We start from the raw sequence: 24823 nt of genomic DNA, 5'->3' as shown, positions 1-24823 counted from the left end.
ATGTGGTTTCTGTTTTCTATAATTTTCAACTGAATATCAATCAAAACAAGTCATATAAAAATATCATTATTATTATTATTATTAGAGTAGTTTTTACTTTTTAACTTTGTATTTTTCATTATTATATTATTATTATTATTAGTAGTAGTAGTAGTGGGCTATCATTATTATCTGAGTAATTTTGATTTTCTTTTTTTAATGTGTATTTATGGCAGGAGCCCTTGGAAGCTCAGTGCGCATGCTCAGACATGGCAGCTGCCAGTGAGAGACTCCTCTGATCCTTCAGTAGAAAATATTTAGTTAAAAAATAAAATCCTGCTGCGGTAACAGAGCTGACAGATGCTGAGTTTCACTGCCACAGCTGTAATGGAGTAAGTAGCCGGGCAACGGAGACACTTTGAGATCTGGTCTGGATGGAACCGACGGGTCTACGAGACGTTTTCAAATGTATAACACTATGTAAGCAAACACGAAATATCCTTAAATATCATTTTTAAAGCGGGTGGTCGTAGTTTAGCCTGCAGGAAGAGTTGCTAGGTATTAACTATATTATACATAATATCAGCGAAATATGTAATCTGACCTCCAAACTTACCTTTTCTGTGCCAAACAGGCCTGAAACGCCTACTTCTACGTAACGCACGAAACATCTGGATTTGGACACATGGCGTTGGTTTCCAACGCTAAAATATGGATGAACTGTGTTTTTAGATCTGGTCTGACTGAGTGGATGCTACTGCGTTTTAAAAGATGTGTGGACAAAATTTCAAGTCTGCTAAAAAAAAAAGAAAAGACGGCAGTCAGGTGTCCATATGATCAGTCTGTAATCATCCCTCCTTTTCATACTGCTTTCAGTGTAAGTAACAGGGGTCAAAATCTACAGTCATTTTGTGCAAAAATGCATTTAAAAGTTTATCTGAAGCTTATATGATGTTTCAGTACTCCGTGTTAGTCACATTAAGTGGATATCTGCCACACTTACAGACTTTTTAGCATCAAATTCCCTCTTTGTGTTTTAAGGAACATTGAACACATGTAGGCTATATAATCTTGGGAACTTCTGCATATTGCACATTAATATGTTGCAGATTTATTTACACAGAGATTGTTTACTGTAGTATTTGATTTTATACTTTTCCCCCCACTGTACAGCTGTGTAAATTTGAATTTCTCCCAAGGGGCATCAATAAAGATACATCTTATCTTATCTTATCTTATCTTATCTTATCTTATCTTATCTTATCTTATCTTATCTTATCTTATAGTAAGAAAAAGAGGGACTTTGGCATTAAAAAGACTTTAACATTGAAAGGTATCTACTTGATTTGACTCATTTGGACGGCTGAAGCTTCATATTAGTTTCAGATGAAACTTTAAATACATTTTTGCACAGAAGGACACCTAGCATGTTGTGTAGCTTGATGCAAAATGCAACACTAACTTGTTTCTTATGGGTTTTTTTAGCCATTGCAGCAATGGAGGATATTGGTCTCCTTCCCAAACCCACCAATGACCCCCCAGTTCACAGACCCACAGTCACTGAGACTTTTGGGCTGCACCACATATCGACAGGTGGGTTTGAGCACCAGCAGTGTCACTGTGAGAGTCTGATGCTTTTTAAAGAAACACAGGAGTTATTTATGTCTTAACAGTGTGTGTGTGTGTGTGTGTGTGTATGTGTGTGTGTGTGTGTGTGTGTGTGTGTGTGTGTGTGTGTGTGTGTGTGTGTGTGTGTGTGTGTGTGTGCGTGTGCGTGTGTGTGTGCTGCTTTACCCAGACCATCTGCACGTCACTGATGCAAGCAGGAAATGTGACATGGAAAAAGATGGACCGTCCAAAAAAAGGTCCCACTCAGCAATAATGGCAGAGCCGCAGATGATTCCCCACTGCCCAAATACACTTCCTCTGGGTACTGACACCAGTAAGTGATGAAGTAATGTTCTTTCTACAGTAGATAAAAGAATAAATGCCAAAATGATCGGGTTCCAGGTTATTAAATATGAATATGTTTTGGTTTCTTTGATCCTCTTTGATAGTATATCTGAATGTCTTTGGGTTGTAGACTGTGACAAGACATTTTCAATTGCATTTTCATATACAGTATATTTAACTACATACTCACATTTTTTGGAAGTTTCTCTTTTCTACAGATTTAAAAGAATAATTATTTAATCCCATTTTAATTATCAGCTGGCATTTAACTATAATTGTTTGGATACAAAAGTGTCACAGTGCAGGTGGATGCAGAATATTATAAATGCCAGCACATATATCCTTTTAGCGCCAGTAACACATTTCTTGCTTTTTTGCACATCTTTCATATCAATCCCAATTTAAACATATATACATGCACATATCTACTAATCTGGAACTCGATACACAAAGATGTCCATTTAAAACGGACTCAAATAAAACATGACCCACCCAGATCATGATCAACTTTTGAACATTGGTAATACACAAACTATTTATATTAAAAAGTGAAATTATATCACAGACTTATTAAACAAACAGAAAAGTCATGATAAGGAAGTCGGGATTTTAGTATTACACTTTAAATACAGTAGTACAGAAACTCATAATAAGTAGAATTAAGTGTATACAGTTATTTTCACATGTTTCTATGGACGTTTATTCCATAATTGTCATCCTTTTGAGTCTTTGCATAAGTTTTTGCATAAGTTTTGACACATGAGTTTGTCAAAGTGTATTTCTTTCTATAATATGTTGAAATCAACCAAAACTAGGAGAACATTTGCTTAAGATTTTCTTTATTGTCATGTAGCATGGTATTTACAAAAAATACACAGGCTGAAACGAAATGTTGTTTTTCACCAGCTTCTGACAGTGCAAAGATAAGTTCAAGTTTAAGTTTTTTACTCGGGATCCTTGTGCCAAAGTTAAATAAAACAATGACATACACACTTAATTTAAGGAAGAAGAAAAAAACTAATACAGACATAAAGATAAGATAAGACAAGATAAGAGGAACTTTATTAATCCCCAGAGGGGAAACAGAATGTCACCGTTACACAAAGACAGAAAACATACAAGAAGGAAACATACAAGACTCAGGCAGTGTAAAGTAAGTGCAAGGCACCACATCAACACCAACATTCAACAGTCAACAACAGTGTTATTGCATACATTTGTATTTGATAAACCAAAAATGTTATTTGTGCCACAGTCAGTGTATTTTAGGCCACTGCTTCCATTAACAAATCATGTTTTTCAATACAGCTGCCAGAAATGGAAACACTCATCTGGATAAGGCTGCCAGAAAGAAACCCAAAACCAAAATTGCAGATCAGTCAAAGTGGAAGCAAAACAAGCAGAAACAGCTGAGAATGGAGGGAAAAGCGTATGTAAGCAAACGAAAAAAAGACGGCGAAGTTGTGACAAAACAGCCAAGATCAATGGGACCGAGATGCACCTCAAATGCGTGCAAAAGGGCGTCCAACCGGCTTTGCAATGAAATCAACGAAGATACCCGAAAAAAGGTGTTTGATGAATTCTGGCAGCACATGAACTGGACTCAGAGAAAGATGTACGTGGCGGGACAAGTGGATCGCAATGCGGTGGAAAGATCTCGAGCAGTGGGATCGCAGTCGAGACGATCGGTGTCACTACGTTATCACTTGATGGTGGATGGAAAAAGGAAACAAGTGTGTAAAAACATGTTCCTGTCCACCTTGGGGATTGGAGAGTGGTCTGTGCTCAACTGGACGCACACTGGAAAAACAAAAAAGACTGAATCAAATGAGAATAGATTAGAGAAGAAGATGTTTGTCCCTCAGTGTCCACAGCTGAACTCTGCTCCTTTTATATTTAACACTGTGGAGGTAACTCTGGGTGAGTGAGTTTTGTTTTGTCTTTACTCTTTTCAGCTACTCTCTAAACTTGAAACAATTATCTGATTTATTGATTAATTAAACAGTACAACAATTTGGATTATTGATCAATCTTTAAGTAATTTATCAAGTAAAATGAGTAGTTTGAACTCCTGCTTTTAGGTTTATAACTGCTGGTTGGTCAATACAAACCCTTTCAGGTCACCTCAGGCTCTTGGAAATTGTGATGTGCTTGTTTCATTATTTTCATATATATTATAGAATAATTAATCCTGTTATAGTAATAACAATTAACAGATGAATTGATAATGACAATAACTTTTGGTTTAAGCCAAACTTAGAAGTGCACTAATGTAATGATTTCACTGCAGTGTTAGAGCTTCTACTGTCATTTTGACATTTTATCTGCTAAATTCAGATATTAGAAAGTTAATGATGAGTCAATTGATTAATTTTTTAAAGAAAAAAATTCCAAAATGATTTAGTTATAGCTTCCTAAATGTGAATATTTTCTGGTTTCTTAGTCCTCTTTAATAGTGAACTGCATATCCTTTGGGTTATGAACTATTTGTTGGAACAAAACAAGACATTTTAGATTGTATCTTGGGCTTTGGCAAACACTTATTGACATTTTTCTGACATGTTACAGACCACTAATTTCATGCCTGTGTCATGCACGTTAATGACATTTCGCTGTATTTGCAGAACCAGAGGATGCCACTGACGAAGACAAAATCAACCCAGAAGACCTAGAAGGACCAGCCGGAAAGAAATCCAGAGTTGCCAGACCTCTAACATGGAAACAAAATCGACAGAAACAGCTTAGGATGGAGGGAAAACCCTACATCAGCAAACGAAAGAAAGATGGTGCCACCATAACTAAAGCAAAAAGGGCGATTGGACCCAGATGCACATCCAGTGCTTGCAAAAGAGCATCCAATCGCTTCTGTGCTGACTTCAGTGAAGACTTGAGGAACAAGCTGTTTAATAGCTTCTGGCAGTGCATGAATTGGGTTCAGAGAAAGGTCTATGTGGCTGGACTAGTTGATTGCGACCCAGTGGAAAGAACTAGAGCACCGTGGACACAATCAAGGAGATCTGTCTCGATGCGTTATCATTTAATAGGCGATGGCGACAGAAAACAAGTTTGCAAAAAGATGTTCCTCTCCACTTTGGGGATTGGAGAGTGGTCGGTGCTTAACTGGGCACAAAATGCATCCCAGGAGGACAATGCAGAAGAAAATACAAAGAAGCGAACGCAGAGAAAGTCCCGTAAAGCTTCAGAGCACGTATTCCTCAAGGAGTTCCTCGAGAGTTTACCCAAAGTGCTCTGCTGCGGGACGTCAATCTCTAAGCTGTATCTGGAGCCAGTCTTCTCAAACATGTCCGAGGTGTACAGGCACTACTACAATCAGTGCTTAGACAAGAAGGTCACACCTCTGTCTCGGCAGGTTTTCTGTGCCGTATTTAAAAAGATGAATTTGGGATTGTGCGACCCGAAAAAAGATCAAGGTTGTTCTTACGGTGCGACTGGAAACTTGTTCAAAGATCTTTGGGAGGAATACTGCATGGAGAGGGGAACTACAGGTCCACAGCCAGAGAAAGCAGGTAACCAGTAGAGAGGACATACATGATCTGTGTTGGATCATTGTGTTTAAATCAGCTGTGTAATACTTCATTACTTCATTTCTGATGGACACTTTGATTCTCACTTCATTCTGTTTCTGTCATGGACAAGGCTGTGATGTTCCTTAAAATGTAAGCTCTTTTGACATTCTTTGTCAGTATTAAATGTGTAATAATATATTTAAACATGTTAATCTGTTATTATGAATTTCAAGTCAAGCGTCAACTGTTTAATACATTTGTTCTTATCTGTATGCGTCCGTACCTCACAAATTTCAGTCTCAAGATGTTTTCTTTTTTTTTTTTTTAATTAAAATAAGTACAAATAACAGGAGCAGTTTACTGTGTTGTGAGTCCTTTTTACAGTCAGAGCACACAGTCACAGCACAGATATGCTTGTTTGAAAAGGTCAGATTCAAACCACGCCGTCTACTCGCACCCTGTAGGTTTTTTTCACATTGAAATAACGGCTCTTGCAACAGCTCCCACAACCCCATACTGTGTTTTTTTTCAAGTTGAGTCACAGTAAGAGCCTCAAATACACACACACACACACACACACGCACATATATACACAAACACATGCACATTCAGTAATCGCCCTCCCATTCTTCTCCACACAGTGGCAGGAAGTTGTCCAGATTTCCGCAGAGCCTCTGAAAAAAAAGGAAAAAAAGAGCGAGTGAACAAAGTGGACTGGGTGGTGGTGCTGGAAGGTGTTGGTGGTGGCGGTGGTGATGGAATTGGATGATTTCACTCAGAGTTAACTGTTCACTGTGAGCGGCAGGACTGTAGCTACACCACAGAGTCTTAAAAACATTGTGAGTCACAGCATACCTCCTGCAGTCCAAGAGGTAGTTTTATGTTTTATTGATACCAAACAGCTGGACCGGACTTATCCGTCTTGAGCGGAGAGAAGGAGAGGCTCACAGCTTGTGACCTGAAGATGTTCGCTCTGAGGACGTTTATTCTGCTTGGATTGAGCTGGACGTGTCAAGGTGAGTCAGCCACCCAATCATACTCAGATTTATCTTTCTTTTGAGAATACATGAAATGGCTTATCTGTTCAAAATGTGTCTAAACTTCACTCTGTAGCTGTAGATTGTTGATTCTTATGACCAGTTTTTAAAAAATGGCATCCATTCTTATCTAATAATGAATGTTAAAGTGTGTTGAATTAATAACTACTACTTTTTAAGGTCTCTTTGGCAACTTAAGCCCAATATGATACAAATATTCAGGTTAAAACTCTATTTTAAGATACTGAATAATGAACTTAAGGGGAAAAAAGTATTTTTGGTTAAAAAAAATGGATCTTATCCTTCATAATATTCTGTTAAAGATAAAGTGAAAAGTATTTTGTGTAACTGTTACATTTATTTTAACCTCGTCATTGTGTTCCTTTTCCACAAGGAAAGCTCTCAATGCTGCTCAAATGAAACAAAAGTGTAAAAACAAAAGAAAAAACTTAACACATCTAATTTCAGCTCTATTGTACATGCCTTTTTTTTGTTATGGTTTTATGGTCCCCCACACACACCTGCCAAACCCATTGTCCAACTCCATCACATTCCTCATTGCCAAGGCGATGACCTTCGACCTTTATCAAGTCCCAGCCCACTCCATTTCCTGTTGCTATTCACTTCTCCTGGAAACTTCCTGTTTATGTCGGTCCCATTTCCTGTTCCCTTTAACGGCCCGTATCGGGACCCACCTTTCGTGGCTTGACCTGCATTGTTATGAAAAGTTGTTAATACTCTGAAACAATGACTTGGTTTTTGATATGTGGGTAAGCTGGTCCTGTGATAAAACTGGGAAAATAGTTTGCGTGGTCTTTTTAAGTACTGTAGCCGTGCATAATGTCAGGTGCAGTTTAAATATCCCACATAGACCAAATAGAGACCATCTACATCACACTATAAATACACCAATTCTACATTTAACCACAAGAACTTATACAAAATAAAAAGTGATATGCGTCTTGGCTCACTTCTACAAATTTTTATACCAATCTGTGTTTTTTGTCTCCACAGCTGTACCTAGTGATCCATGGGGCCAGTGTCCTGTCAACCGAAAGTGTAAGGCCAAGTTTGGTGACGGGTCATGTGACAAAGAGTGTATGGAGCCTGAATGTCTCCGAGATGGCTTCGACTGCCTAAAGGACAAGGGCTACTGCAAGTAAAACTCTTTTGTTGTCATTTTCATTGTCAAGAAACCATGAAAACAATTTCCAGCTTAATATTTAATTTAATATTTTCATTTACTTATTTGTTCTTTTTCATCTGTTTTTTGTCTTATAAAACTGTCTAAAACTGTCTTCATCATGATTATTATTATCAAATTACAATAATTTAATATTAGTCATTTTCATTTTTCAGTACACTCTGTCAAAGAGAAATTAAATAATGAAAGAGAAATACTTTATTCTGAAAGAAGATGTAGGCAACATAATATTTAGGCCGTAATTTAAATCAAATTAAAACAATTTTATAAAACACAGTATCAAACTCAATATTAAACACATTAATTCACAACCTAAGAAAAAATGAATTGCTCCTTGTATTTACATCTTTAATTCTGAGCATGAAAGTTTTATAGTTTATAGTTTTCTCACATCTTTTATTCTTCCTCTTCTTGTTTTCATCCCTCTCATCGCTCCCCATCCTGGCTCTCAGTCCGGGTCACATCCAGTACTGTCGCGATCACTACGCCAACAACCACTGCGAGCAGGGATGTGACAGCGCCGCCTGTGGATGGGACGGCAGCGACTGCTTCAAACACCAGAGCTCCATTTGGGCTAAAGGCACGCTTGTCCTGCACGCCAACATCCCACAGCATCGCGGCACCTTCTCCAACAGCTCCCTGCTGTGGGCGCTCAGTGTGGTCCTCCGGACGCCCCTCAAACTGAGAGGCTCAGCTCCTCTCGCTACTAACAGGAACTTGTTTGACTTTGACCCTCAGCAGCTCACTGTCCTGCTGGCTCAAGCATCACCAGCTGACTCAAATGGGTGGGTGCTCAGTGACATGTTACTGGTGTTATGATAATAAGGTGTGCCCAAAATGTTGAGTGTATTTGTACTTTATTTAACCAGGTAAGTTAATTTTGCAAAGGAGACCTGGTTAATATATCAAGAAGCAGATAAAACAATATTAAAGATAGAAAATAACATTAAAATAAGACAGCTATGGGGTAGTAACAAAACATTTAACAATGTATTAATTTTCATAGAATTTATAAACTTGAAATTAGCTTGAGAAGAAAACATGAATTTTTCATGTCCTGTGATTTAACATAATGATTACAAGATGAACTCTTATGGACAGAGATATCAGCCACATTTAAAAACAACCAGTGTTGACCAAAAAACGCAGACATAATTATGAGAATCAAGGGTGAAATTAATTAAATTAAATAAATAAAATGTGGAAGCAATCCTAAAAACACAATAGCACAGAGAACAAATAAACAATAAAAAATAAATAAAACTTGGGCCCAACTGAAACTGGATTTTTGGGGCCGATACCGATATTAGGGAGTAAAAAAATTCCAATATCAATATATTGGCCGATAATCTTATATATACTGAATATGTTTATAAACACACATTCTTTTTCAAATGTGGTTAACAAACACTTAGAAACACTAAACACGAAGAATAAACTGCTCTGAAACAGTAGGATTAATATGTATATAATAAACTTGAATTAAGAAAAAGGATTAAATATACATAAGATGTGGCCTATATATCTTAAAAAAACAATATCGGCACATATCGGATGGCATCAACACTGATACCGATGTATCTGTGATAGGCCAATGTTGGCCAATAATATCGGTTGAATGATCTATCGATAAAATCGGAGTGTGACCAGTTGTGTCTTCATGTTGACAATTAAAAGCCTAAAGAAAGGGGGAGGGTCTTAAGATGAGTTTTAGAAATATCAATTGAGCGAGAGATATGGGGGGATAAAAATAACAGGAAAAAAAAACATTTTATGTTTTAATTTGGTTACAAATCTCAACATGCTTCTTCTACTTCTAACGTTATTCTCCTAAATTACCACAATATTGTCTGTGGACTTCCTTCTAGCTTTAGATATAACTATACAAAACTGTATCACCTGCATGACAGTGAGTATTAGTTTCATGTAGATTTACGCTTAAATTATTTATGTAAAGAGCAATTACAAGTGGGCCCAGTACAGAACCTTGGGACGCTCCTTTTAGTTCAGTAAGCCAGTTTCTGTTTGTTAGGTAAGAGTGTGTAAGTTTTTTTATGTCAGTCTGTGTTCCAGATTTTAGTCAGCAAACGTATCCAGGCAAATCTACTCCCTAGAAACGACCTCTGAAATGACATACCTGTTCTTTCCTACTGTTTCCTTCCCTCTCTGTCTTTCCTAGCTCCCTCCTTTTCCTCCAAGTGGACAACAGGCCATGCTCCCGGCAGCCCTCTACCTGTTTCCCCTATGCCACCGAGGCAGCCAGTTTCCTTCGTGCCGTAATGTTACTGAAACCCGACACTCTCCGCACCCTCCAACAGCTAAAGGCCGTCATAAGTATTAGAGGTGTCCGAGAGGAAATAGGAAGCAGAGAGGAGGAAACGGTGAAAAAGGAAGTCAAAGGTAGGCTCATGTCCTGTCTCCTGCGTATGGACACATCCAGCTTTGAATCTCATCCAAACAAAACAGTTTACAACACCTTTCCGTTTCCAGTGTGTACATGTGTTGGACACTGCTGCAGGGTTGAGGTTCAGTTGTTCAAACATAAATCTCTCAGAGGCAGAGCTACTCACAAGCTGAAATGACAAAAAAAGGATATTAACAATTGCCATAAATTAATTTTTAAATTTCATTTATTTATAGTAATATTCATGATACTAGTACGTCAATAGGCCTTCTACATGACCTGACTGATGACCTGGATAACTTAGAATAATTTGAAATGGGCATTATTTTTAAAAAATAATTTAAAAACTCTCCTCCTCAGCAAGATCTTAAAGACTTCAGATGTAAACCCCTTTTGTGATCATTAACATTTTCACAAGTAACTGTTAATTACACATTTTTTCTCAGTAACTATAAGGGATTACAGTTACATTTATTTTGTAATTAAATTATGTAACGCCACTACTCCCAAACAGCTTATAAGATATTGAAATTCACCAAAAATAAACCCTTAATACATAAATACTTGCTGATTTGTGTATTTTATGTAAAATGTGCGGCCTATGTTTACCAAAACATATGATAAGAGTGAAAAACATGACCTTTTATTAGATTAATTTGAGTAATTTAGTAAATAAGATCACTTATCAATATTTCCATATCATGCAGCCCCAACAAAAAGAAAATTGGACCTGTTTATTGTAACATGTATTTTCCATTCTGCCTTTTATAGAGCCGACCCCTGTGTGGCTCTGGGCTGTGGTTGCCGTAGCAATAGCTATGCTGCTGATTTTGGCCCTGGTGGTGTTCTTGGTGGTGAGGAGGGTGAGGCAGCAGCGGACGGTGAGAGAGAGCAGCAACAGGGTGAGACACCGGTTCGCAGTCACCGACAACGGCAACGACAGCAAATCCAAGGCCTGGACGACGCACATAGCCCAGCAAGAACAGAGGGTCAGATCCAGCCGGGAGAAAGAGAAAATCAGCTTGAGGAAAAAGAAGAAAGCAAAGGAAGCAGAGAAGAAGAGGAGGCGGGAACCACTCGGGGAGGACGCAATCAGAATGCGGTGAGAGGAGCTGCTACGAAAGGCGTGACAGGATGTTTAGTCTGCTGCAGGAATGTAGTCATGTAGGAAAATACAATTAGAGTTCATCTTGTATAATAAGTTTGAATGTCACTTTTTCTTGTCTCAGGGTATTCTGACCTGGAACTCTGCTTTTTATTTATAAGTTCACACGGTATCACAACTTTACAACTTTAGCAGGTGAACAGCATGTGCAGAAGAAAGAAAACCAGCTGCTCATTAAGTTTTCTGACCAGTTTCTTATTTTAATTTGCAACCATCCAAGCAAAAGGTGATATCTCTACCCTTTTAGTCCAAGGCTACCGTGATTAAATCAATAAATGAATAACTTTACTGTCATGATGACCAACAAGATGAGACTTTACATTATACCTCTCTCACTCCCGCACTTTACAGACATTTAATAAATGTTTTACAGCACATGTAAGTAGATATTTGTATTTTTTGTCGGCATCTATAAGTGGAAGCTGATATATAAGCAGATAATGAACAACAATATAGTGAGACACAGCTTTAATAATATAAAATGTCAAAAGTAATAATAGCTAACAAATACTGCAGGTTGATAAACACCTTCAAATGTCATTATATCTCCAGATAGTTTGTATATTGCTTATAGATGCTAAATAAGGGGGATTTAAAGTTAAATGTTTATTATCAAGCAATAATGGCAAAAAATGTGCTGGTTACAACATCAGAAATGAGAGATTTGATGCTTATCCCTATTTCATATCTTTATAAAGTGAATAGTGTTGGGTTTGTGAATGCTGGTCAGCCTAAACAAATCATTAGAACATCACTTTGTGCTTTGGGAACTTAACATTGGCATCCAATTCCTCAAAGATTACTGCCAATAAACGCAACGCTGTATTCTTATATTGGCTGTGTTGCAGATCAATTTGATGATTCATAAATTAAAAAGAAAAGCAAAACAAAATGAATTTTCTTTTGTTTTCAGACCTCTCAAAAGAGACCAGGATATAGGAAGTGACACAGACTTTACCCAGAGTTCAATGGAAGATATAAATGCGCGTTGCTCCAGGCGACAGGAGGACGCCTCCATCTGTGACCACAGGAGCCAGGAGCAGAAACACTACCGAGGTGGACCCTCACAGCCCCGCAGGCCTATACCACGTAAAGAAACTTCTATGTTGTTTTCCTTCTTTTATTCCCCTGGGAATCCAACACTTTTTAAAAAACTATATCCATCTTTACATCTTTTTTTCATGGCCGCAAAAATACATGTGACATGGTGCAAATTGTGAAATTTAGCTTGTATTCACTGAATCCTGAACCACTTTATTCTTTATTTAATTAACATAAATAGCATTTTTAGATGCATTCATCATTAATTATATCTTTTTAATGTTAAAATCCTTGTGTGTGTCAGTTGGGTATCCACCTTACGTGATTTTTGCTCTCCATCAGCTCCACCTAGAGGATGGGAGAGAAACGCCATGCCTCCTCCTCTGCTCAGTCCTCCTCAGCAGGTCAGGTTTTGTTTTTGGCAGTGTTCATTTTATTTGATCCATGATGTGTGGACTCATTACTATTAAGGGCTTGTAAATGACCATGTGGCTGAAAGTGTATTTATTTTCTTACCCATTTCTTTTTGTGGGATATGACATTGTGCACTGTTACTGTTATTTAGATTAATTTATATGACTTTATCTGAATTTCTTTGCTTGTTATCCTAAGTTTTTAATTTTCTTTTAGTAATGTATTAATATACTTGTTGATTTTAATAGTTTTGCTTAGATGCATGCATATTGTGTATGTATGTTTTAATCATGTCTTGATTGTGTTGGCAGTCCGCAGAGTGGTGTGGCCCGGATGGGTCTGTGGTTCTGATCCGAGCGGTCCGTAGTGGGCTGGACAGAGTGGTCTTGGAGCTGCTGCGATCAGGAGTGCCAGTTAACAACACTGATCATACTGGTAATGCTTCCTTGTCATAGATACTGTTATTAGTTTGATACCTTGATAGTATTTGCATGTAATTCTTGGTGCCTGTTTTAACCTGCTTGAAGTATGAATGATATAAATCCCAGAAATTATAATTGGATTTAAATAACAGATCAAGACTATATAAACTCCACCCATCTTATAAGACAAGTCAGTTAAAACTGAAACGAAGAATTATGTGCAAATGCAGTTTCATCAGAGCCTGTGCAATTCACTGTGAGATGCAGTAATTTCCCGTAAATGTTACATCATCATTGAGGTCAGGAGTGGAGATGAAGTGGAGTATTTCTGCTTTAACCTCTTCATGCATGATTTGGTTTTGGTATTGGCTGATTTTGTAAACGATATTTTGGGGAGCTTTCATGAACGTCCAAATTGTCAGTGTCAAAGTTTTCATATTTATTAATGTAGTAGATTCGTGCAAATTGTCTTTGAACAACTATCTCAGAATCCCTTATTATTAAGAGTCTACAGCGATGCTAGTGGCTCTCAGCTGAGGCTTACAGGAAAACCACTAATGTTGCACGTAATAAGTCATAAACCAAAGTAAGAAATTAAAATTTTGACCTGATGATGGCACTGGAAGAAAAATGAAGGGACCACCAAAGTTACTAGAATTGATGCTGAGGGGTACAAGGATGTAAGTACCAAATTTCATGTCAGTCTAACCAATAGTTTTTGAGAAATTCCTTTAGATACTCAAATGTCAACCTGCTGGTAAGAGTTAAAAGTTAAAGGATCAGCAAAGCCGATAGGATTCATATTCTGTGGAATATGAATGTCCAACCAACAGTTGATATATTTTAGTCTGGACCAAATACTGACCAGCAGACAAACCTCTATCCCAAGAACCACACAAGCAAATCTTAAATTCTCTTGTCTGCATGCTATATTTGCTGTGCACGAATGGGTTAAAACTCACGTTGGAGAAGAATAACATGTAGAGGTGATGAGCAAGCCATTCATTCTGTGATCTGTACACTGAGGGGTTGAGTAAGTGGTGTAACTTACCCCATTTCTCTCACATCCTCTTTTTGTGTCCCTCCTCTCCCGTCCTTATTCTTCTTCTGTCCATGTCTTCCCTCTCTTTCCTCTCTCTGCTTCTCCAGCTCCCCTGCTGCCTTCTGACGAAGACTCAGAACAAAGTTAATGTGCTCTAGTGCTCAAACACAAGACGATAGGCATTAACTTTGTTGCTCATTTCCTTTTGCAAGTGCTGTCTCTTTGACATCTCTAATCTCTCTCTATCTCTCTCCTTCAGCATCTTTTCTTTTTTCTATCTTCATGTCCTGTCTCTATTTGTCTTTTTCTCACTTCTGGCTGAAGCAGTTCATCTCCACATCCCATCATTCCTCCTCTCTTCACCATCTGGGCTTGACTCTGTTGTGTAATGGTTGTTCATTGGCTGACTTACTCCCTCCCCTCTTCCCCCTCACCTCCCCTCCACTCTGAACACACACTGTCTCTCTCAGGGAGATCAGCCCTCCACTGGGCATGCTCAGTTAACCACCTCTCCCTAACAAGGACTCTCATACGCTATGGGGCCGCTGTGGACCTGCAAGACAACAAGGTAAGTTCTGACAGTGGACAGTTGCTATATTTATTATTTTTGAGAGTCTCATGAATGTATTAATAGTTTTTAAATGTCTTGTAATATAATATTAAATATCCTCCAAATGTTACAAAAGTATATTGTATTCCTGATTTCTCCTACAGGGTGAGACACCGCTTTTCCTCTCCGCCCTGCATGGCTGCTATGATACCTCCAGACTTCTGCTCCTTCACGGTGCCAACCTTGAGCTGCACGACCGCAGAGGACGTCGTCCGAGCGACGTGGCCAGAGAGGGCATGCACCACCAGGTCCTGGAGCTCCTTTTAGCTCACCAAATCCAAAGAGGGCCTGTTCCTGTGGACTCGACCAACGAGATGATGTGGGAGGAGCGCACTTTGATGTTTTCGCCGTGGGTCGGAGCACAAGGCATGCCTGGAAGAAGCGCTTCCTTCTCTGGGATCATAGGGCATCGGGATATGACCCCACCACCACAAGGGTAACGATATATAAGGATCATACAGGCACAGATGTTTGACAGATGTTTCTTTATGGGCCCTCTGAGTGGATCATGAGATGAGATGATGACTTGTGTTCACTCACTGAAATGTAATAACATATGATTTGATACGATTCAACAAGATATGATACAATTCAACACGATACGATGCGATGCGATACGATGCGATACGATGCGATACGATGCGATACGATGCGATACGATGCGATACGATGCGATGCGATACGAGATATGATTTGAAATGATAAGATATGATACGATATGATATATGATTTGAAACGATACGATACAACAGAACATGACATGACACGACACGGAACCATAAGATACGATACGATTCAATATGGATTAGAGACACAAAACCTAAAAGTTTGAGGGACAACATAGTAAAGTGAAAACATTTATTTTGTGAGTAGTCAAAAATGGTAATAGTGAAATCTATACCACTTATTGTGAGTTTTAAAACATCAGCAAACACTTAAGAAGGAGTTTTTTAAAGCTCACCTTTATAAAAATGAAGTTGCATCAACTTGATGAAATTCCTTAAGAAATTAGATGGGTTTTTTAGTTGAAAAAAAAGTTGGTGTCATATGTTAATGCAGCTGTGAACTGTTGTGCCTTCCTTATCAGTGCATCTTCACTCAGAAATATGAAGATTTAAGTTTTGGCTCTTTAAGACAAACTTTTTTCATCCAAAAAAAGAATAAAGACATTTTTATGGGATAAAACTATTTTGCCATCATCTCTGTTATAATCGTGCAATCTAATATTGTGATGACTTTCTGTCTCGGCAGTGATTGGCAGTCAATGGGCAGAGTACAATACCCCTCCCCTCAGATCTGGCGACCACAGCTCAACCAATCAGCAACAGCGCTGGTCCCACCAAGAATCATGGGCCGCTCCCCTCGGCCAATCAGCACCTTACAGGAGGTTACCTCAGAAGACGAGGATCGAGAAAGGCATCATGAAGTTCCCAGAGCTGCGACACCACACTTCCTGTCACCCCAGCCTGCTCCTCGGCAGCGTTCCTTTTCCTGCACCCAGCATGCATTGCAGCGTCGCTCCAGTGCCCACCATCCAGAGCCTAATTATGGTATAGTGACAGAAAGAACAATCAATGAGCACATAGAAAGAGTGATTGTTCCACCTCCCTCAGATGCTGCCGCCCAACCAGATCACCCACTAGTTTTATATAGCGACAATCCCAGTAGAGCAGAACAAGCAGCGGTTGGCTCCTCAAACTCAGAGCAGAAATCCAGAGGGGAGAGGTCAAACAACATGGCCGACTCCACACAGACAGCCTTGTAGAGAGAGAGAGACAAGCAATTCAGCTGCTTTTCCCTTCAGCCATTAACAAAAAATTATATTTAAGAACATGTGAATAAAAAAAATCCCAATAAAAAGCAGAAGGCTTACAAAGAGGCACAAACCTGCAAGGAGTCCAACCTGCATTTACATTTCAGGACCTCAATTATATTCCAATGTGCACCTGTTGGGTGTATTTGTTATATTCCTGTCAGAATAATACACAGCAGCACTTGGAGATTTTCCTTCCTGACTCGTCTTACCAATTTTCACTCAGCCTTGCCTAAATTATTATTATTATGTTTTGTTTTGTTTTGTTTTGTTGTGTTTGATTTTTGTGGGGAGGGCTTATTATATTACTTGTAAATGTTCTCTTACAATGCACACACAGTCAAATATATAACAGAGCATGTCTGAGATGACAGCCAGTGAAGCATGTGAACATCCAGAATATTGTAATGTAACGGGTTGTATATTCTGATTATTGCACAAATAATCAAGTACAAATGATTGAAGAAAAAGAAAAAAAGATGTCAGAATCATTGCTGATGCATGCAATAAAGTGACTTTTCATGCAAATATTCAATTGAATGGCTCTTTAGTTTTATTTTCAAATACTCTTCATTTACATCACACCACGAGTATTCACACTGTGCCTATTGATATTAATAGAGGCTGATCAGCTCTTTCATCCGTATCAATAAATGATGCATCAATTCATTTCTTTTTTTTATCTTCATTGATTAAAACATTGTACATAATCACAGCTTGGTTGACTACAAGAGCATCATCAGGCTATGTTTCTCCTCTCACTCCCATTTATTAAATTTACACACTCTCTCTTCCTTCAAACACTTTGTACATGTTATGCGTCCTCGGCCTGCTGCCACTACTGATACACAAATCTCTGAGCTCGAAGCTTCGTTTTAAGTAAATCAGTTTCACATCAACAACATGTGAATTTATGCTCCATGTTTTGGTGATGCCCCGCTGGCTGTGTGGTTAATCCCTGTTAATGGTCAACTCTCCCCCCTCAGATAACAAGGCTGAGAGTTAAGTCACAGCTCAGGGCAGTGCTCCTACTGGGAACACTGGCCTGAATCACACTTTTTTCAGCATTAGCACTTAACAGTTTGTTGCTGTTTCTGCTGCAAAACCAACAACAGAGGCCCTCAACTGACTTTCCAATTTTTCAGGAAAAGCACAAAAGTGAGGATTTTAACCTGTGACTTCTTGGTCTTGTTTAATTTGATCTACACAAACTAAACATATACAGAAGTCTTTTGACACACAGTTATACATTTCAGCAGCACAACCTGTGGTTTGTGAGTTTTTGTGTATTCTTTGGAATGTTCCTCAGCAGGGCTGTCACACACAGAAACACACAGCTGAGCCCATTCTGCTTGTTATGTACCATCATGTTAAACTACTTCAACTCCCTTTCATATTATATAAATATCAGCGCTTCAATCCTTATTAACTGCAATTACAAGTCTACATATAAAAAACAGATCTTAATGATGTATTTCTCTGAGTCATTACAGGTTTAACGCCAGGTCATAGGTTCAATCCTATCAATTTGCAACTTTAATCTTGGTAGAAGAATAATACAATTCAAATTCCAGCAGTTTTTCAGCAATGCAGAGCAATATCTTCAGAAATGGCAGAATTTCACACAAAGCAGTCACACTACTAGAACATTCAGACACATGGTTTACATTTGTCTCATGTATAGCATATGTGTCTCATGTGGGAGTTTACTCTTCTTTTCAGTATCTATTACATTTATTGATAGATTCATTTTGTATTGTAGTTTTTGAGTGGCCATCTATGAGAATGTGCATGTATCAATCAAAATCTTAAATACTACACATAATAAAGTAATTTTACTTTATACAAAGGTGCTCCATGGAGATGTGCTCAATATATTAAAGCACGCATTCAATAGCGCCACCATGTGGTTGGTTATTCAGGCTGTAAGGTCGTAATCAAGGACAGGATCAATCCGTTTTATGATGTAACTCATAGGTTAACCTTTATTAGTTATTATCCAAAACGTAAACTGCTTAATAACCGACCACATGGTGTCGCTATTCATTACATGCTGCAACACATGTTGCGCACATCTTCTCATACTTGGCACCTTTATACCAAGTACCATGATTACTTCAATATGTATAGTATTTCAGATTTAGACGAATGTATATATACACACTCCCATTGACGACCATTAAAAAAAGAAAAAAAATGATGGCAGCATCAAAGACATTTCACAGGCAAATGTGGAACAACTGCGGCACTAAAAGGCGCGCCAGCACGAGACAGAGGCACAAATGGCACGCGTGGTCTATTGTGACACGGAGCCGTGAATGCAAAGTGTTAACCATTGTAACCTTCACCCTGCAGACTGACTAACAAATGCAAAGGCGTCAAGTGTGAACGGTAAGGTATTGGCACTTGCCCACAGCTGATGTTAATGGAGAGGGAAAACAGCAGGAAAAAAAGAAAGAAAGGCGCATTGAGCTGGAAAATAACTTCTCCAACAGCGAAGTCTGAGCCACGTTCTCGTAGTGATCTTGACAAATAATGAGTGGCCTAATTTCTCATTTAGCACGTTTACAGGAAGATGTCACAGGTTTTGGTGCATTAGGTCTAATAAACCAGCTGATTTTTTTTTTTTTTTTACCACAATCAAGTGTCTTCGTTATCGCTGGAATGTCACAAGAAAACTACGAAAAAATGATGTATAACGTTGTATAAAATTATTAAAAAGTGCAACAACACCATTCTAAACACATATTTTTTGTTGCTGATAACATCAGTGGAAACTGTTTTAAATCGCTCTACTATCTTGCAAAAGCAAAGAGATGATAGTCACCAACTTTTCTACATGAGGCATCGCTGACTTCTTTTAAATAAAGCAAATCTGAACTTATATGTTTAATATTTTTGGGGCAAAATCTAAAATTCCAGTCATTTTACGCACGGCTTTTACGCACTGATTTGCGCTTAATATTATTCTTGTATCTTATCCCAGAAACTGGTTTATTGCATGATGATGACAACGAGGCTTGAGCTCAATAAACTGTTAGATAAATCGTAGCAAAATACATTTAATTTAATTGACAAAAAGTGTGTGAACCAAGAGCCAGAGACGGGGGGGTGGAGGGTGGCTTGGTTTGGTGACGTGGTGTCATTAGTGGTGGGCTGGTGGGAGGAGTCTGGGGGTCTGGCATAGAGGAAGTAAAAGAAGGAGCCTGAGACAAGAGCTTCATTATCTGATCTGTTGTAGACTGTAAAGGAACCTGCTAACTTACCACTGGATAAGGACATTGGAGAATGAAATTAATACAGGAAACTGAGGATGGAGCAAACGACAGAAAGGTAAAAATAATTATGATAAATACTATTAAATGTGGTCTATGTTGTTATTTTAAGATAACTACTGCTAATATGTAAGTTACACTCAGGTATTATTTTTGTCTGGCCTCATTTTAGTCTGATTAGCCAAATTACAGTTTTTAGAGGCACAAATAAATGAGTAATGTGTCCAACATAGAGTTAAATAACCTACATGACACAAATATCTCAGAAAAACATTGATCTTAACATTGGAAATAAAACTTTTCCATAGGTGTAAATTACATTAAATTCAATAGCTGATTACTGTGGCCTACATTTGCTTTTCAATTTACACTTTCTTGTTTTTCTCTCTATCTTTCTTCTAGTTCATAAAATCTCAAGTGGAGAAACGTCGAAGGGAGAGGATGAACTGCAGTCTGGAGCGTCTGAGGACCATGTTGCTTCAAAAGCCACAACAACTGGTAAAAAATGAATCCCTTTGAGTGCACTTATAGATATTTTGAAAAGAGATCATGTGTCATTCATCTGATTGTAAAACTGTATTTATTTATTCCATGTGGCTCAGTTTCAAGTACCAAATATTGAATGATGTTGCTTTACGAGATTGGTCTACTGTGAGCAAACTATATCAATGTAAGAAATCTAGTGGACTTTGAACATTTGCAAATAAACACAGAAATGTCAAGACATGATTAGCTAAAGAAAAATTTTAAAGTATATTTAGGCTGAATGTTAAGGAAATGTAATTATTATGTACCATTCAGACTCCATTAACTCATACTGGTGTTTCCATGCAGGGTGGGACTCAGCGCAGAGTGGAGAAAACTGAGATACTGGAGCACACAGTCCTCTTCCTACAGAACACCGCCAAAGGAGACAACACGAGAGCTGGAGGTGGAGGTCAGAAACACTCCTTCCAAGACGGCTTCTCCACCTGCCTGCAGAAAGCCGCTCAGTTCCTGGGACCTGAGGGGAAAGGCTTGTGGCTTGGAGCAGCTCTGGATGCATCTTTCGCTGCTCGCTTTACCCACTCTGACTCTGATTCTGCAGGTGCCAGAAGCAGGACTGAAGCCCAATCCTCCAGCTCTCTGCCACACACAAAGTCCATTCTTCGGATGCTGAGGCAAAAGTCCACGCACAGATTGGACACACGAGCCTCTGGTGTGAACAGTTTTGCTCATCCATACCAACTTCCAGTCCAGCACGGGTTTCCTAGAGTTCCCCAACAGCCTCAGAGACACAACGACGCAAGCAAGCAGAGCTCGTCTCAGAGCCTCCCGGTCAGCCAGACTATGTGGAGGCCCTGGCCTTGATCACCACAAAGTGACTTCTCAAGCTGAACTTTTAATGACTGTTACAAATCTTTAACATTCACTGGTGCCATCTGTGTTGTTCCTGAAAGAAAAAATGCATTGCAAGGTTTAAACAAGAGCCTCTGGTTCTCTCATAGCAATGTTGGCATTCGACCGCAACCGCAAAGCCTGTAAATAATGTAAAAATGTCATTTGTACATGTGATGTATGTGTGATAGGGTTAACTCACTACTCTAGTTTAATACTTTTGAATGAGCCTAGTCAGTGGGACAGCCGTCTATTCTGCTGACAGGCGCAGGTACTCTCCCAGACTGGGACAGACGTGAGGTGAGCTGGATCATCCAGCTGTCATCCAGCCGGGACTGCTGCTGTGCTTTAAGAGCAACTTTAGAGGTGAGTATCATGGAGCTGAACAGTATTGTCTCCTCCTTCATATCTGCTTGCCTGATTCAAGATACTGAAGTGGATAATGATTGAGTGTCCATCCATCACATTTCCAGGTGTGGGACTTCAGGGTTCGAGGATGGGAGAGCCCCATGCAGCCCCACACATCCACCCGTGTGCCATCATGTCCGGCGGCATGAATGACATCTGCGGCCCTGTGTACGATATAACTTGTATTCGGTTTAAATATATATCTTGTATATTTTGCACACTAATTTATTCTTGATGTCTCCCTATGGTGAGCAGTACTCTTTTTTATTAAAAAAAAAAATTCTTCCAAGTGAAAAAAATGTTGTTGAGTGATTTCTTGAAAGACAAATGAGATAAAAGCTGCAGACATTTTGTGAAAGCTCTTTTTAGTTTGAGTCAGAGGTGTGAAGCACAGCCTCCTGCAGAGCAACATCCTTCAGGTGTGAAATCTGGCCAGGAGGTGAAAGAGTTCAATAGCAGTTCCCACTTCAAAAAGACAGCCAGGCCTCTGCTGACACAGTCTGAACACCTTTTTGGAATGAACCAGGAAAAACTATATTATAGCCTTAAGGCAGTCTGCAAAGAAATCATCACAAAAATGATACAAAATAAAACATTTCACAAGTCAGATTTCATTTCAGCATGTAGCTCTGGCACAGCAGGTTTCCATCCACCTATTCTGTTCTTTAAAAGGGCCTAAAAACTGTAATATTGCTACAAATATTGTGCAGTTCTTCAGTAGCATAAATTGTGTAATCATATGTAACATCAGAGCCCATGTTAAACTTATTTAGAGTATCATATAACTCATTTGATCTGCTTTTCAATCAAGCAGTACTTCTAATACTACTAAATCTAATTCTTTACTTTCTAGACACAACTACTCCTCAAAATATAATTTCTTCATCAGGCTCTGGACCTGACAGGATGAATTATCTGAAAACCATCCCAGCTCATGTCCACGTTTGTTTTCATTATAATTAGCATTCATTCTCTCACCAACATGCGCCCCCAGCTGCAAATAAAGGCCATTTGTTTTCCACGCGTGTCCAGTGTTAGCTCACAGGAAACAAAACATGTCTTAACACCTCCTGCAGCCCTTTGAAGTCCAGCCAGACGCATCAGATTGTCTGCAGCGTCTGACATTTGTCCATCAGCTGTCAAACCTGAATTAACTGTTGATTTTTGTGTCTGAAAAAGCGAAGTACGGACTGTCTGACATCTGCATATAAGGGCAATAAGTGATATGATCAATAGCGAATGAATGGATACGAGTTTATCTTCTTTGTTAAACTGAAATTAAACTTCGACATATAATCAAACTATAAAGGAGACAACACCATTAAGTTTGAATATATTTCAGAAAAATATAATCTTAAAATCAAAAAGCTCTACTTTCATTAAAATGACTTTTGCTTTTCATTTTCAGATTACTTGTTCCCCAACTGCAGCGCAGTCTTTTGATCAAAGTGATGTCATCATGGGAGACAGTTTTCTGTCTCCTTCTCGTGGGAAAGGAAGAGAGAAGCTTCATTTGCAGTTTTACTATCTGTCTGAATTAGTACATGATTAAAAGAAGTGTGTGGAGGCCCACGCGCTCTCAAGTTCCCACACACACGTGCACAATTGTCACTCAAATGCAAATTACCCACCAGGTTGTTAAGAGTAAGATTAAACATGCGGCGTCAGTTTGATTTTTGAGCTCATTTTGAATGAAATTTCCTCAAATACACGTGAAGAACTTAGATCTTGATAATTATACATATTTCAAAATGGCCTATTTAGCACTTTATCTAATATTGGTTCTAAATTCACCTTAAAACTCAGAGTTGAGATTGAACACAATGAACACAGATTGCTGCTGTTCTCATTCCTCAAGCGAATTTCAATGTGATTTGACTCCCAGGTGTCAAATAGACGCTGATTAAATTATTACAATGAACTGAGGAACACTGTTACTTTTCAGTGAAGATAACATAATCTGTTGGTTTGTGACTTTGTGGTTATTTTATAACGGCTTCACTATCTTCTGATATTTCAAATTTTGGGATGTTTGTGACGTGTTTAAAAATAAATAAAGGTCTAGGCACGTGTCCAAAATGATTATGGTTATAGGGCTCTTCATCAATAAATCACCGAGATACAAACGCTGATCTTAACTCAGCATCCTCTGGTGGATATTTAGCTGAGCTAAACAATTATTTTTGCAGACCTAATGAGTAAGAGTTCTTAAACGTGTCTGTAAAGATCGTATGTGCTTGGAGGTAAACTGTTAGGTTGACACGAGGCAAACTGTCACACCCTTTTCAATCTGAATGACAATAAATAAATGGAATTAAATGGATGCACATTTGCCGTCTGACACCGCAACATGCAGACAAATGCTGAGTAAGTGATAGTGGGAGAATGTCCTCCAGTCTTTTCTCATCATTGGGACGTGGAGCAGGTTTAGTGTCACTTTATTACCTGTTAAAACCGATACGTCGTTTACAAAGCGTGTTTGGAGGTGAGGTGGCGCTCAGATTCCCACAAGCACGTATAAGACACTCAGAATAATCATTACTCGGTGTGACAAGAGTCAAAAATGCTTTGTCGTTTTGTTTCTATACTGTAAATACACATTCATTGCAATAGCCATGCAGAAAGCGAAAGGTTTTACGCTTACCACGGTTGAGAAACACAGTGAGACTTAATATCAGTGGATTATGCTGCATGCACCTTAAAAGAGAGTTATTGGGGAATTCTCTGACAACAGAACGAGTTTATTCAGTTTTGTTTACTGGGTGGTGGATGCGTACGTGCTGTCCACACCAACAAACTTCAAGTGCCAATTTTGGGAAACGTGGGAGAAGCTTCCTCAACTCTCTCTCATGGGAAAACTGGTCAGGGAGCCATCACACTTTATTACCTGTTAGAATCGATACTTCAGGAGGAGAAGTGGCGTCTGGGTTCCCACGCGTTTGGTTTTAATCTCATTATTTCACAGATATTCGCAAAGACGAGCGTAAAAGGAACATTTACGCACTACGTCTTTGCAGATTGCTTTTAAATTTAGAAGCATATTTTGAAGAACATAAAATATATCAATCAGTTTTGCCGTTTTTAGCTTGGTTTTGTTTTACATCCACAACTAAAGAGGACAACCATTTGCAGAGCTGCGCATACAATAAAGG

General features: G+C 38.7%; 3 protein-coding genes across 5 annotated transcripts; all 3 read left to right on the top strand.

Annotated features, from left to right (window-relative positions):
* The first annotated feature begins 308 nt into the window (after positions 1-308).
* LOC133983224 (uncharacterized) lies at positions 309-5731 on the top strand. Of its 2 annotated transcripts, XM_062422228.1 has the most exons (6): positions 337-459; positions 614-856; positions 1465-1572; positions 1778-1921; positions 3241-3852; positions 4557-5731. In XM_062422228.1, the coding sequence occupies exons 3-6, from the start codon at positions 1476-1478 to the stop codon at positions 5468-5470; spliced, it is 1767 nt and encodes a 588-aa protein (XP_062278212.1). In that variant the 5' UTR covers positions 337-459; positions 614-856; positions 1465-1475; the 3' UTR covers positions 5471-5731. The 2 variants fall into 2 exon arrangements, with proteins under 2 accessions (XP_062278211.1, XP_062278212.1); XM_062422227.1 differs by lacking the exon at positions 614-856 and having other exon boundaries at positions 309-459.
* Positions 5732-6195: 464 nt separating this feature from the next.
* Positions 6196-17125, top strand: notchl (notch receptor, like). Of its 2 annotated transcripts, none has more exons than XM_062423240.1 (11): positions 6196-6475; positions 7511-7655; positions 8153-8485; positions 9880-10100; positions 10876-11206; positions 12183-12358; positions 12653-12714; positions 13036-13159; positions 14659-14756; positions 14903-15234; positions 16050-17125. In XM_062423240.1, the coding sequence occupies exons 1-11, from the start codon at positions 6424-6426 to the stop codon at positions 16561-16563; spliced, it is 2388 nt and encodes a 795-aa protein (XP_062279224.1). In that variant the 5' UTR covers positions 6196-6423; the 3' UTR covers positions 16564-17125. The 2 variants fall into 2 exon arrangements, with proteins under 2 accessions (XP_062279224.1, XP_062279225.1); XM_062423241.1 differs by lacking the exon at positions 16050-17125 and adding an exon at positions 15312-15603 and having other exon boundaries at positions 14903-15278.
* A 2774-nt stretch (positions 17126-19899) lies between these two features.
* Positions 19900-21236, top strand: LOC133982846 (transcription factor HES-7.1-A-like). Its single transcript, XM_062421687.1, has 3 exons — positions 19900-19944; positions 20289-20384; positions 20688-21236. The coding sequence occupies exons 1-3, from the start codon at positions 19900-19902 to the stop codon at positions 21234-21236; spliced, it is 690 nt and encodes a 229-aa protein (XP_062277671.1).
* The last annotated feature ends 3587 nt before the right edge of the window (positions 21237-24823 follow it).

Source organism: Scomber scombrus, chromosome 7 (genome assembly GCF_963691925.1).
Source record: "Scomber scombrus chromosome 7, fScoSco1.1, whole genome shotgun sequence".
Classification (NCBI taxonomy): Eukaryota; Metazoa; Chordata; class Actinopteri; order Scombriformes; family Scombridae; genus Scomber; species Scomber scombrus.
This window is presented reverse-complemented; position numbering and strand designations above follow the sequence as displayed.

Coding starts and splice junctions, on each gene's coding strand:
- LOC133983224 (XM_062422227.1), top strand. CDS start 414: ATGGAACCGACGGGTCTACGAGACGTTTTCAAATGTATAACACTAT. Junction 1,922..3,240: donor TCCTCTGGGTACTGACACCA/GTAAGTGATGAA, acceptor TTTTCAATACAG/CTGCCAGAAATGGAAACACT. Junction 3,853..4,556: donor CACTGTGGAGGTAACTCTGG/GTGAGTGAGTTT, acceptor CTGTATTTGCAG/AACCAGAGGATGCCACTGAC.
- notchl (XM_062423240.1), top strand. CDS start 6,424: ATGTTCGCTCTGAGGACGTTTATTCTGCTTGGATTGAGCTGGACGTGT. Junction 7,656..8,152: donor AAGGACAAGGGCTACTGCAA/GTAAAACTCTTT, acceptor CCTGGCTCTCAG/TCCGGGTCACATCCAGTACT. Junction 12,715..13,035: donor TGCTCAGTCCTCCTCAGCAG/GTCAGGTTTTGT, acceptor TTGTGTTGGCAG/TCCGCAGAGTGGTGTGGCCC.
- LOC133982846 (XM_062421687.1), top strand. CDS start 19,900: ATGAAATTAATACAGGAAACTGAGGATGGAGCAAACGACAGAAAG. Junction 19,945..20,288: donor ATGGAGCAAACGACAGAAAG/GTAAAAATAATT, acceptor TCTTTCTTCTAG/TTCATAAAATCTCAAGTGGA. Junction 20,385..20,687: donor TTCAAAAGCCACAACAACTG/GTAAAAAATGAA, acceptor TGTACCATTCAG/ACTCCATTAACTCATACTGG.